A 12,638-nucleotide genomic window follows, 5' to 3' on the forward strand; every position below is an offset into this window, starting at 1 on the left:
AGTCCTGCCCCGGAGCACAGGTATCTCATTAACTGAAAACGTCTATCACTGATTACACAAGAACTACAGGACTGATTTCTTCACTCCAGGTATCATTTTAATCAGTTTACCATTACCAACCTGACAATGCCTGTAATTTACTACATAATCCCGCTGACCAGTTCTCTTTAAGTACTTTTAAAATCCAACATAGGAAATAATAAGTCTAGGCATTCCAAGTACATTAAATGTTATCACTACTAGCCTGTAAATATAAGTGGTGCTTAGTCTGGCGTGATGGTTTTACAGCATGAATAAGAACCATTTGTATTTATAGTTTTGAAAAGCGTAGTTTGGCTGTATATTTTTTATTTAATTTGGGATGTTTTTCATTTTTATTTACTAGACTAGCTGAAGAGCCCGGCGTTGCCTGGGCATAGTAAATATCTGTGGTTAGTTATAGCACCTCACTTTTCTTATTTTCCCATCACGCCTCTCATTTTCCCAATCACATCTTTCATTTTCCCCCTCACATCTCTCATTTTCTCCCTCACACCTCTCATTTTCTCCCTCACTCCTCTCATTCCCCCCTAACACTTGTCATTTCGACCTCACATCTGTGATTTTCCAATCACTCCACTATTTTCCCTCACTCCTCTCATTTTGCACTCACACCTTTTCATTTTCACCTCACACCTCTCATTTTCACCTCAGTATATACATGTTTGTCATCTCCCTTATATATAGTATACACCTGTATGTCATCTCCTGTATATAGTATATACTTGTATGTCATCTCCCCTGTATATAGTCTTGGATCTCTCTGCAGCATTCGATACTGTGGATCATCAGCTCCTCCTCACTATGCTCCGCTCCATCGGCCTCAAGGACACCGTTCTCTCTTGGTTCTCCTCCTATCTCTCTGACCGATCCTTCACTGTATGTTTTGCTGGTTCCTCCTCCTCTCACCTTCCCCTTACTGTTGGGGTTCCTCAAGGATCAGTCCTAGGCCCCCTCCTCTTCTCGTTGTATACTGCCCCTATTGGACAAACAATCAGTAGATTTGGTTTCCAGTACCATCTCTATGCTGATGACACCCAATTATACACTTCTGCTCCTGATATCTCGCCTGCCTTATTAGAAAACACCAGTGATTGTCTTACCGCTGTCTCTAACATCATGTCCTCCCTCTATCTGAAACTAAACCTGTCAAAAACTGAACTCCTCGTGTTCTCTCCTTCTACTAACCTACCTTTGCCTGACCTTGCCATCTCCGTGTGCGGTTCCACCATTACTCCAAAGCAACATGCCCGCTGCCTTGGGGTTATCCTTGATTCTGACCTTTCATTCACCCCCCACATCCGATCACTGGCTCGCTCTTTTTATCTTCATCTCAAAAACATTTCTAGAATTCGCCCTTTTCTTACTTTCGACTCTGCAAAAACTCTTACTGTTTCACTTACTCATTCGCGTCTGGACTATTGTAACTCTCTACTAATCGGCCTCCCTCTTACCAAACTCTCCCCGCTCCAATCTGTCCTGAATGCTGCTGCCAGGATCATATTTTACACCGATGCCTCTACCTTGTGCCAGTCATTACTCCAGAATCCAGTACAAAACTATTACCCTCATCCACAAAGCACTCCATGGCTTAGCACCACCCTACATCTCCTCTCTGGTCTCAGTCTACCACCCTACCCGTGCCCTCCGCTCCGCTAATGACCTCAGGTTAGCATCCTCAATAATCAGAACCTCCCACTCCCGTCTCCAAGACTTTACACGTGCTGCGCCGATTCTTTGGAATGCACTACCTAGGTTAATGCGATTAATCCCCAATCCCCACAGTGTTAAGCGTGCCCTAAAAACTCATTTGTTCAGACTGGCCTACCGCCTCAATGCATTAACGTAACAATCCCTGTGTGGCCTATTTAAAAAAAAAAAAAAAAAATCATTCACTTTATGCAGTTAATAGCCCTCTGTGTCTGTACTGTTACATACTTAGGCAGTTAACTGGTTCATGCAGCTTTACATGAACACCTGAGCCTTACACTATGGCTGGTCCGAATAACTATAGCATTTGTTACCATCCACCTCTCGTGTCTCCTCTTTTCCTCATAGTTTGTAAGCTTGCGAGCAGGGCCCTCATTCCTCCTGGTATCTGTTTTGAACTGTATTTCTGTTATGCTGTAATGTCTATTGTCTGTGCAAGTCCCCTCTATAATTTGTAAAGCGCTGCGGAATATGTTGGCGCTATATAAATAAAAATTATTATTATTATTATTATATACCTGCTGTGTGTCATCTCCCCTGTATATAGTATATACCTGTATGTCATCTCCTCCTGTATTAGACCTCGTTCACACGTTATTTGCTCAGTATTTTTACCTCAGTATTTGTAAGCTAAATTGGCAGCCTGATAAATCCCCAGCCAACAGGATGCCCTCCCCCCTGGCAGTATATATTAGCTCACACATACACATAATAGACAGGTCTTGTGACTGACAGCTGCCGTATTTCCTATATAGTACATTTGTTGCCCTTGTAGTTTGTCTGCTTATTAATCAGATTTTTATTTTTGAAGGATACCAGACTTGTGTGTGTTTTAGGGCGAGTTTCGTTTGTCAAGTTGTGTGTGTTGAGTTGCGTGTGGCGACATGCATGTAGCGACTTTTGTGAGATGAGTTTTGTGTGGCAACATGCGTGTAGCAACTTTTTGTGTGTCGAGTTGCATGTGACAGGTTAGTGTAGCAAGTTGTGTGCAGCAAGTTTTGCACATGGCGAGTTTTGCGCGTGGCGAGTTTTATGTGTGGTGTATTTTGAGTATGTGCAAGTTTTGTGTGAGGCAACTTTTGCATGTGTTGCAAATTTTGTGCATGTGGCAATTTTTCCGCGTGTGCAAGTTTTGCGTGTGGCGAGTTTTCCATGAGGTGAGTTTTGCACTTGTGGCAAGTTTTGCGTGAGCCTAGTTTTTGCATGTGGCGAGTTTTGCGCGTGGCAAGTTTTGAGCGGCGACTTTTGTGTTTCGACTTTTATGTGGCGAGGTTGGTGTATGTGTGGTGAAATGTGTGCTGAGGGTGGTATGTGTTCAAGCATGTGGTAGTGTGTGGCGAATTTTGTGTGTGTTCATATCCCCGTGTGTGGTGAGTATCCCATGTCGTGGCCCCACCTTAGCAATTGTACGGTATATACTCTTTGGCGCCATCGCTCTCATTCTTTAAGTCCTCCTTGTTCACATCTAGCAGCTGTCAATTTGCCTCCAACACTTTTCCTTTCACTTTTTTCCCCATTATGTAGATAGGGGCAAAATTGTTTGGTGAATTGGAACGCGCGGGGTTAAAATTTCGCCTCACAACATAGCCTATGACGATCTCGGGGTCCAGACATGTGACTGTGCAAAATTTTGTGGCTGTAGCTGTGACGGTGCAGATGCCAATCCCGGACATACAGTACATACACACACACACACACACACACATACACACACACACACATTCAGCTTTATATATTAGATGGAGGCCCTATGCTATTGCATCGGGAGAGCGGTAATGTCACGATGGGGGCAGGCTTTGCAGCGTTGAGAATCTCTCCCACCCCATGGCTCACCCACCTATCCACTCTCTTTCCCCATGTGCTGACTTCTCCCGTCTCTGCTTTCTTCTTTGACCTGTCTACACCATGTGCTATCCCATTGTCTGCTGTCTTGCAAAAGACAATACTGACATTACAGCAGGAGATCGCAGAGGATACATTTTGTGAGGTAAAATATTGTTTAAAAACTGTCAGTGAAATATTTTACCTGACAAAATGAATCCTCTGTGATCCCCTGCTGTAATGTCAGTGTTGTCTTTTGCTTCCTCCCGTGCCCAGGAGATGTGTTACGCTCCGTACACGGTCAGACACAGACAATTTTTAAAATGAACTTTAGTTTGTGGGAAAACCCCTTTAATGTGATCTGCCTCCTCTGTCTGTAGACACTTTGCGCATCTGCCGCTGGGATCAGCCGAATGATTCACTGCGCTTGTGCGGAATTTGCGCAGGTGCAGTAAATCAGACCACCGCCATCTTTGTGCAGACAGATAGCGGCAGTCACATTAAAACTGCGCATGCGCTCCTCCTGTACAAAGATGGCGGCGGTCAGTGAATCATTCGGCTGATCCCGGCGGCGGCATGTTCGCGACAGTGTTCCGCTGGTGGTACTGCGCAAGAGGCTGCATACGGTGTATACAGTGTTTGTGTGTGTGTGTGGTGTGTACGGCGTATACAGCGTGTTGTTGCGTTCGGCATATACAGTGTGTGTGCGTGGTACGTATGGCGTATACAGTGTGTGTGTGCTTTGACAGGGCGCAAGAGGTTGGTACCACCAACAGTTTCCATATTTAGACACCAATCACTTGGGTGTCCCAATATGGAGGTCGATGAACTTCCACCGCTTGGAATTCTGGGATCTGGACGCAACAGGATGTGAAGACATTAAAAGGTAAGTATATATTAAGATACTGAATTTTAAAAAGACTGAATAAAGGATTGAACGTTTTTTTACTGAGAAGATGAAGCTGGAAGTTTGTTCATCATTTGGATTTAGTAAGTTGCACCCTCTTTTGAATTGGGGTTCGTTCCTTTGCACTTCTGAATCTTGCATTATCTATTGAGCATGTTTTCAAGGATCACTCATCCATGAAGGTGAGCAAAGGTTTTTTTTTTTTTACTTTTTTCAGATGACTTCAGACAACCCTGCTAATCAGCTGTTGTACCCAGAAACCTTTAGCTTGTAATTAATTTTCTGCGGGAGTTATGTATTATTATATATTGGAGAGCAAAGTGAAGAGCTGATGATGACATGCATGAATGGACTGGGTCTGCCCGAGCAGATACTTGGCAGCACTTTATCCTAGCTCATTGAGGGAGTCACTAGCAAAATATTATGTTCATGAATATACAATACAATAGCCCTTCAAGTCCTGGAGTAACTTATTTATAATCAACAGTCTTGATTTTTGCAACATTACAAAATACAAAAAAAGAACATCTCCTTTACATATTAGGTTTGCATCTCTTAAATGTGTATTTTGTGTTATTTAGGTAATAAACATCATTAATTCTGCACAAGAAAACAGCCCGATGCCAGTGGCAGAAGCTCTGGACCGAGTTCTGGAGATCTTAAGAACTACAGAATTATATTCTCCGCAGCTCGGAACCAAAGATGAGGACCCTCACACCAGCGATTTGGTTGGAGGTTTGATGACGGTAAGTGAACAGTTCAATAGTATATTAAATATGTAAAAGTAAATGCATTATAGCAAACTTTCAATATTCAACCTAGAGGAAATGGCGTCTAATACGATTATTACTAATCTAAGGACAAAAAAACCTGTAATTTGAATTTTGCTAAAAAAAAAATGCATAGGAAGGCAAGATGAACAAATTTAATATCCTATTCCAATAAATGGATATCAACATTCTGTTACGGATATGTATACCCGTCCTGCACATGTGTTCAGCTGTGGGTTAACAGATTGGCAGTATTGTTATTTTCATGTGCCTGCCAGCATGTGTCTTTCCCACATCCTCTCTGTGTGGCTGCCCATGTTAGAGGTTATTCTTCTGAAAAAATTCATGTTTCGCATAGGGTGAAAGTGTCTAAGGAACCTTACCTATTTCACAGACATGTGTGACATAGGAGAATATGGAAGTCATTACAGGTTTTAGACCTCGCTCTTTTGTATTTCTTGTTATAATCACTTTATCAGGTTATACAATAGTATTAAAATATATATATATATAATATATATATATATATATATAATATATATATATATATATATATATATATATATATATATATATATATATATATATATATATATTCAGCAAGGAGTTTTGTTGAAGTCTTACAAATATCTCTTTGCCCCCTTCCTTCCCATTCTTCAGTAGTGCAGATCATACATACAGAGCTATGAGGATATCGGAAGTTCTCCGCCAATCTTTCGCTGACCAGTCACTCACGTAACTGCTATGGTGACACGAGAGTAGATTTTATTTTCCGTGAGAATTGGATCGATTATGTAAATGACACTCTGATCATACTGTGATCAGAATTTAACCCCTTCCCGACATTTGACGTACTGGTATGTTATATTTTGAAGTGCATTCCCGCAAGTAAATGTACTGGTACGTCATGGCGATCGCGCAGACATAGGAGCTGTGCCAGCACGATCACCACCGGAAGCTCAGCTTAAGTGATAGCCTAGACAAGGCTGTCACTGCCAGGAGAAGTAGTCGCACAGCCCCAGGCCGTTTAACCCTGTAAATGCCACTATCAATCGCAATCACAGCCTTTAGAAGACTGGGAAAGGGATGTGACTACCTCTCCTATACTATTAGTACCCCGTGACGTCATTGCGAGGACCCGATGCTTGGCATGGAAGCAGGAGGTCACATGCCAACCTCCTGATCTGTCAGCTGTGGAGGCCTGCTTAGTCCATGCCCAGAGCATGGTCTAAGAGGCTTCTGTCAATATAAAACTGACAGGTATAATACATTGCAGTGCTGGTGCATTGCGATGCATTATACCAGCAATCAGAATAATAAGCATTAAAGTCCCATAGAAGAACTAAGTTAAAAAAAAAAGTTCAAAAAAATTAAAAACATATTTTTTAAATATCGTAAAGAACAAAAAAACGAAAAATGTAATACTAACATATATGTATATTGATGTATAAACAGAAAAAAGTACACATCTGGTATCGCCACATTTGGAATGACCCGATTTTTAAGAGTCACAATGGTTGAACGTTTCAGTGAACACCATAAAAATAAAAAAAGGCAAAAAAAACCCTATGCTTTTTCGTCAAACTGCCAAAAAAGTGCGATAAACGTAATAAAAAAGAAGAATGCAAATAAAAATGGTATCGCTGAAAATTTTATGGCATGTGCCTGAAAAGGGTGGCAATAAAAAAAAATAAATAAAAAAAATTGCCAACTTGTTCTGCAAAAACCAACCTCTTACATGACTGTCTGCAGAAATATTGTAAAATTATAGCTCTCAAAATTTGGTGATGCAAAAACTTTTTTTTTTTGTAAAAAAAAAAAAACAAACAAAACCTCTTTTAGTGTGTGACCCCCAACCAGACATAAAAAAAAAAAAAAAAGATATAAATCTGGCATCGCTGTAGTCGCACCGACCCAAAGAATAAAGTCGTCTATTCATTTATACTTCACAAGGGACAGCGTAAAAAACAATTCTTCACCTGCTGTTGATTTGTTCATTCTGCCTCAGCTCACATTTATCCAGCACTGAACGATTACACAAGGGTTTCCGCATAAATCTCTAAAATATGTGATTCAATTGGAAACCCTGGTGGAAGATTCCCTATAATGATGCAGATTGAGGCACTGTGGATGCTTTCTTGCCTATGATCCAGCAGTGTCCTTCTTTTTAGGAATGCACAAAAGCGTGGTCGATCAGCTTTGTGTACGTCTGAAAAGGAGGACACCGCTGAACAGAGGTCAGACGGAGTCCATAGTAACTCTTCTGCCTCGTTATTGTGAATGGGGGTTTCACCTGAAGTACGTCATTTGGAGATTAGATTACAGGATAAATGTGTTCCAAAATAGTAATGTGTTCTCAATAAAAGCTTCAACTCAATCCACAAAAAAGGACCCCACTTCATCTGTCAATGGAATTATTGGGGGCTTCCACATTACCGGTAGCACAACAGCTCTGGAGAAGCAAAATAGTTCTTCACCCCGCAAAAGAAATCCAGTTAATTATGCACTGCCAAATCCTAATGCCCCTCTCCCTTCTGAGCCCTACAGTATGTCTAAAGCGCAGATAGTATTTACTTTGGGTATTTCTGGAGCAATAAGGGCCCAGTTAATTTACGAGGTACCTTTGTAGTTTCTAAAATGGGGTTACTTGTGGGGGGTTTCCACTCTTTGTGCACATCAAGGGCTCTGCAAATGCGACGTGGCGTCTACTATCCCAGCCAATTTTGCGCTCCAAACGACTAATCGCACTCCTTCCCTTCTATGCCCTGCTGTGCACATATGGAGCATCTGTGTACTCAGGAAAAAATGAGGCCAAAAATTGATAAGCAATTTCTCCTGTTACCCTTGTGAAAATAAAAAAAAAATAAAAAAATTTGTGGCAAAAGCAACATTTTGTGAGAAAAATGTATTTATTCTTCACGGCTCAACGTTATAAAATTCTGTGAAGCATCTACAGGATCAAGGTGTTCACCACACAGATAAATTCCTTGACGGGTGTTGTTTCCAAAATGGGGTCACTTGTAGGGGGTTTCCACAGTTAAGGCTCAGCAGGGTGCCTGCAAACACTATATACTATAGTATATAGTGTCTTTCTATTCCAGCCAATTTTCTATTCCACAAGTCAAATGGTGCTTCTTCTTTCAAGCCCTATCGAGCACCCAAACACTAGTTTTCTGCCACACATGTGGTATCTGCTTACTCAGGAATAATTGCACAACAAACTGTATGGTCCATTTCTCCTGTTACCCTTGTGAAAATTCAACATTTGTGATTAAAGCATCATTTTTGTGGGAATAAGTAATATTATAATTTTTTTCCTTCCAAATTGCTTTAATTCCCGTGAAGAACTTGAAGGGTTAATAAACTTCTTGAATGTGGTTTTGAGGACTTTGATGGGTACTGGTTTCAAAATGGTGTCACTCTTGGGTATTTTCTGTCATATAGGCCCCCGAAAGTCACTTTAAATGGGATGATGTTCTTAAGAAAAAAAAAAATTGGTTTAGTAATTTTTGATGGAAAAATGAGAAATTGATGATCAACATTTAACCCTTCTAAATTTCTAACAAAAAGCAAATTGTTTCCAAAATGATGCTGATGTGAAGTAGACATATGGAAAGTGTTATTTATTAATTATTTTGTGTGGTATAACTAACTGGTTTAAAGGCATAAAAATTCAACGTTTTAACATTGCAAACTTTTCAAGATGTTCGCCAAAATTCTGATATTTTCATAAATAAGCAAAAAATGGAACTAAATTTACCACTAATATAACGTAGAATGTGCACCGAAAAATCAGCCTCAGAATCACGGGGATCCAGTGAAGCGTTCCAGAATTAAAGCCACATAAAGTGACACTGATCAGAATTGTAACATTTGGCCTGGTCAGTAAGGTGAAAGCAGGCTTGGGGGGTGAATGGGGTTAATGGGAGAATGCAGTGATACTGAAGTGCTTTTTTTTCAATGAGTTGATTTCTGTGCCCCTTGCTTACATGTATTTTTCTTGTGTATTCGATTATTATCATCTAGCTTTGGAAACTAAAGACATTGCACATCGCTAATTGTAAGGATGATTAGCAACCATGTGTGAAAATCTAATTTTGCTATTTTTTTAGGATGGTTTAAGAAGACTTTCAGGGAATGAGTATATCTTCTCAGCAAAACGTAAGTTCTGCTCTCCATGTTGTCTTTATTTTGGATTGTGTTTTGGAGCTCTCACTGTAGCCTTTATTTTCTACTTTCTGTTATCTCCTCATCCAAGCAGAAGTCCATCCCTCTTCTGGGCATTTAATCACATCTCTCTCCCTAACTGACATTCCACCTCGGATAGCTCAAGCAATGGAGAATGAAGAGGACTGGGAGTTTGATATCTTTGAATTAGAGGCTGCCACTCATAAAAGGTACTGCTACTGCTTTTATCTCTGAAGTCCGCCCATATAAAATATTGTTAAGATTTATAAACACAAACAGCCAGATACATCAAGATTTTTTTAAAGAGAAACTTTGTAAAACACCTTGAAATTTTGCAAAAAAAGTCACAACCGAAGTTGCTGAAAAATGTAACCATTATTGGCAATTTTACACCAGTCCCAGCCAGCTCCACTACAGTAGGTAGCGCCATGACGGGGCCTGGAGATGACCTCCCAACAAGACCATCAAAATGGCATAAAATACTCCCGAAATATATGCCAGCAGAGGCCCTCAGCCATTGTAGGATGCACCTAATTCATTAAGTTGATCATTTTACTCCAGCACTCCCTTCAGTAAGACTGGCGTGCACAATGCCAGTCTTAATGAATCTGGCCCTACATGTCTTTTATTCTGGTGTCACCATATCCTGATGGCCTCTAAAATATAAAAATACTTGACTAGTAATGCAAGAGAGGCATTTATGCAAGTTTAACACCGCACCCATGATCCACTGTATGATGACAACCAGCCCCAACACAACGGGGCCAATGAGATGACTTTGTTATAAAGGGGTTATGCAAGATTCTGAAAACATTACTGCTTTCTATTGGCAATGCACAGTATAGCAACATGGTCTATTTAGGTCAATGGAGCTGAGCCACAATATCGCACACATCAGAAAACCAACAGTGTGAAACACCATTTCATATTAAGTAAATATTTATTAAAGATTCAGAACATATAAAAGACAAATAACTCTCTACATATACAGTTGCAATTGCATATTTTACATCTTGCTGCGTATTATTCATTTAACTTTTTGTGCTATACTGTTACCTCCCGCCTCCCGCAATCTTTTACCTGTTGAGAGATCCACTTGTCATTTGTCTTTTATATGTTATGTATCTTTAATAAATATTAACATAATATGAAAGTGTTTTACACTGTTGGTTTTCTACCCTTAATGGTCACACCATAACTATAATTTTCACAATATATGCTAATATCGCACATCGTCTGGAATTAAGTAGCACCGTCTCTTGTAGAAACCTCAGTATGACTGACGGAATGAAAATAATCTAATCTATAAATTGTGAAATTACAAAAATGAATATTACCCCAGTCCATGAACATAACAATAAATGTAATTCATTTAAACCACCAGTAATATAAAGCTGTATAACATTCATTCATATAATCATGTATTAATACATTTCTGAAGATAGGCATACTTTAAGATCGTGAGAATCCCGAGGTACTGAAGTGAAAAATTGCCACATTTACTCTTCTGTACATGGTTCAGTCTGCCCTAACCAGCAAAATACTTTGAATAGGATGACGGCAGTTTGGTTTTTGTTTGCTGCAAAAATCTCACAAAGAGGAAAAGTAGAGTCATCTGTAAATTGTACTCCATTGTGCCTTATTGTGAGACAATATTTTATTTACGCTTTGATTCTATTAACAATCCTTTCAGGTGGAATTGTTTTCTATTACATTCAAAGGACAAGTGATGCAAGTCGCTTTCATCTATTCCCTGATTTGGGAGAAAAAATACAAAAAAAGCATAAAAGGATCAAAATCTACTATATAATTGTCTAAAAGTCACTTCTGTCTTTCTGTCTGTCTTTGTCTTTCTGTCTGTAATGGAAATCCCAAGTTGCTGATTGGTCGCGGCAAAACAGCCATGACCAATCAGCGACGGGCACAGTCCGGCGGAAAAATGGCCGCTCCTTCTCACGAGACTATGACGTCATCATCTCACGAGACTGTCACATCATCATCTCGCGAGACCGCAATGCACTCTTCAGACCGGAGCGCACGAGAAGCATCGGTAAACGCTTCGCTTGGATCTAGGAGCCGACGGAAGGTGAGTATATAACTATTTTTTATTTTGATTCTTTCTTTAACAGGGATATGATGCCCACATTGCTATATACTGCGTGGGCTGTGCAATGTACTGCGTGGGCTGTGCAATTGTACTGTGTGGGCTGTGCAACTGTACTGCGTGGGCCGTGCAATTGTACTGCCTGCGTGGGCCGTGCAATTGTACTGCCTGCGTGGGCCGTGCAATTGTACTGCCTGCGTGGGCCGTGCAATTGTACTGCCTGCGTGGGCCGTGCAATTGTACTGCCTGCGTGGGCCGTGCAAATGTACTGCCTGCGTGGGCTGTTATACACTCCGTGGGCTGTGCTATATACTACATGGCCGGCCGCGAACTATCAGCGACATCCTGTGTATTTAATGGAGTATTCTAAAATCTTCATAAATAAACTACATACATATTCTAGAATACCCGATGCGTTAGAATTGGACCACCATCTAGAGATTAATAAAGCTTAACCACCTTCTATGAATTGTCCCATGACTCCATTTTCTCTGTTTATTCTCCCAATCCCAATATATGCCTAGATCTGCTGGGCTTCATTTGAAGCAGAAATTAATGATAGAAGTAGGAAAATACTTTGTGAAGAACTCATGTAAATGTAGTGTGAGTGAATATCTGCTTCTTTGCTTGGAAGGTGTTCCTGTTGACTTTTTTCATACTTGAAGTGGTTGACCACAACAGTAGCCTCATTATCTTACACATCAGTACATTAGTGCACTAATTATTTTTTGTCTTGGTATTTTTTTTTTATTCTTTATAAATTTAAAAAAATGGATTATATAACAAAATACCTTTGCACCAGATGGATAATAAATGAAAGTTGAAACCCTCGTTAACCCTGGGAATCTTGACCTAAAATCTCAGTTTGACAATGGCTATGTTAATTGGATATAATAATAATAATAATAATAATAATTTTTATTTATATAAACAGGAGGACAGTGAGTCAAAGAAATATGCCAATAGTAACAAATGTGAAAAAGCTTTATTAATAGTGAGATAAACAAAAAAAAACAAAAAAAACACAGAACTGTTTAAAAAGTATCTATAGTTCAAATGAGCAATCAACACAGAATATGGCAATATTAACAACAGGTGT

At 39.9% G+C, this 12,638-nt stretch overlaps 1 protein-coding gene across 3 annotated transcripts in view; it reads left to right on the forward strand.

Moving 5' to 3' along the window:
* The window catches only part of PDE8A (phosphodiesterase 8A), a 490,200-nt gene that overhangs the window by 426,065 nt on the left and 51,497 nt on the right, over window positions 1-12,638 (forward strand). For all 3 annotated transcript variants that reach the window (XM_069766080.1, XM_069766079.1, XM_069766082.1), the window contains exons 14-16: window positions 5,059-5,223; window positions 9,360-9,408; window positions 9,509-9,644. In XM_069766080.1, the coding sequence (XP_069622181.1) occupies window positions 5,059-5,223; window positions 9,360-9,408; window positions 9,509-9,644 (350 nt within the window). The remainder of the gene's footprint in view (window positions 1-5,058; window positions 5,224-9,359; window positions 9,409-9,508; window positions 9,645-12,638) is intronic.

Source organism: Ranitomeya imitator, chromosome 4, assembly GCF_032444005.1.
Source record: "Ranitomeya imitator isolate aRanImi1 chromosome 4, aRanImi1.pri, whole genome shotgun sequence".
NCBI classification, from domain to species: Eukaryota; Metazoa; Chordata; class Amphibia; order Anura; family Dendrobatidae; genus Ranitomeya; species Ranitomeya imitator.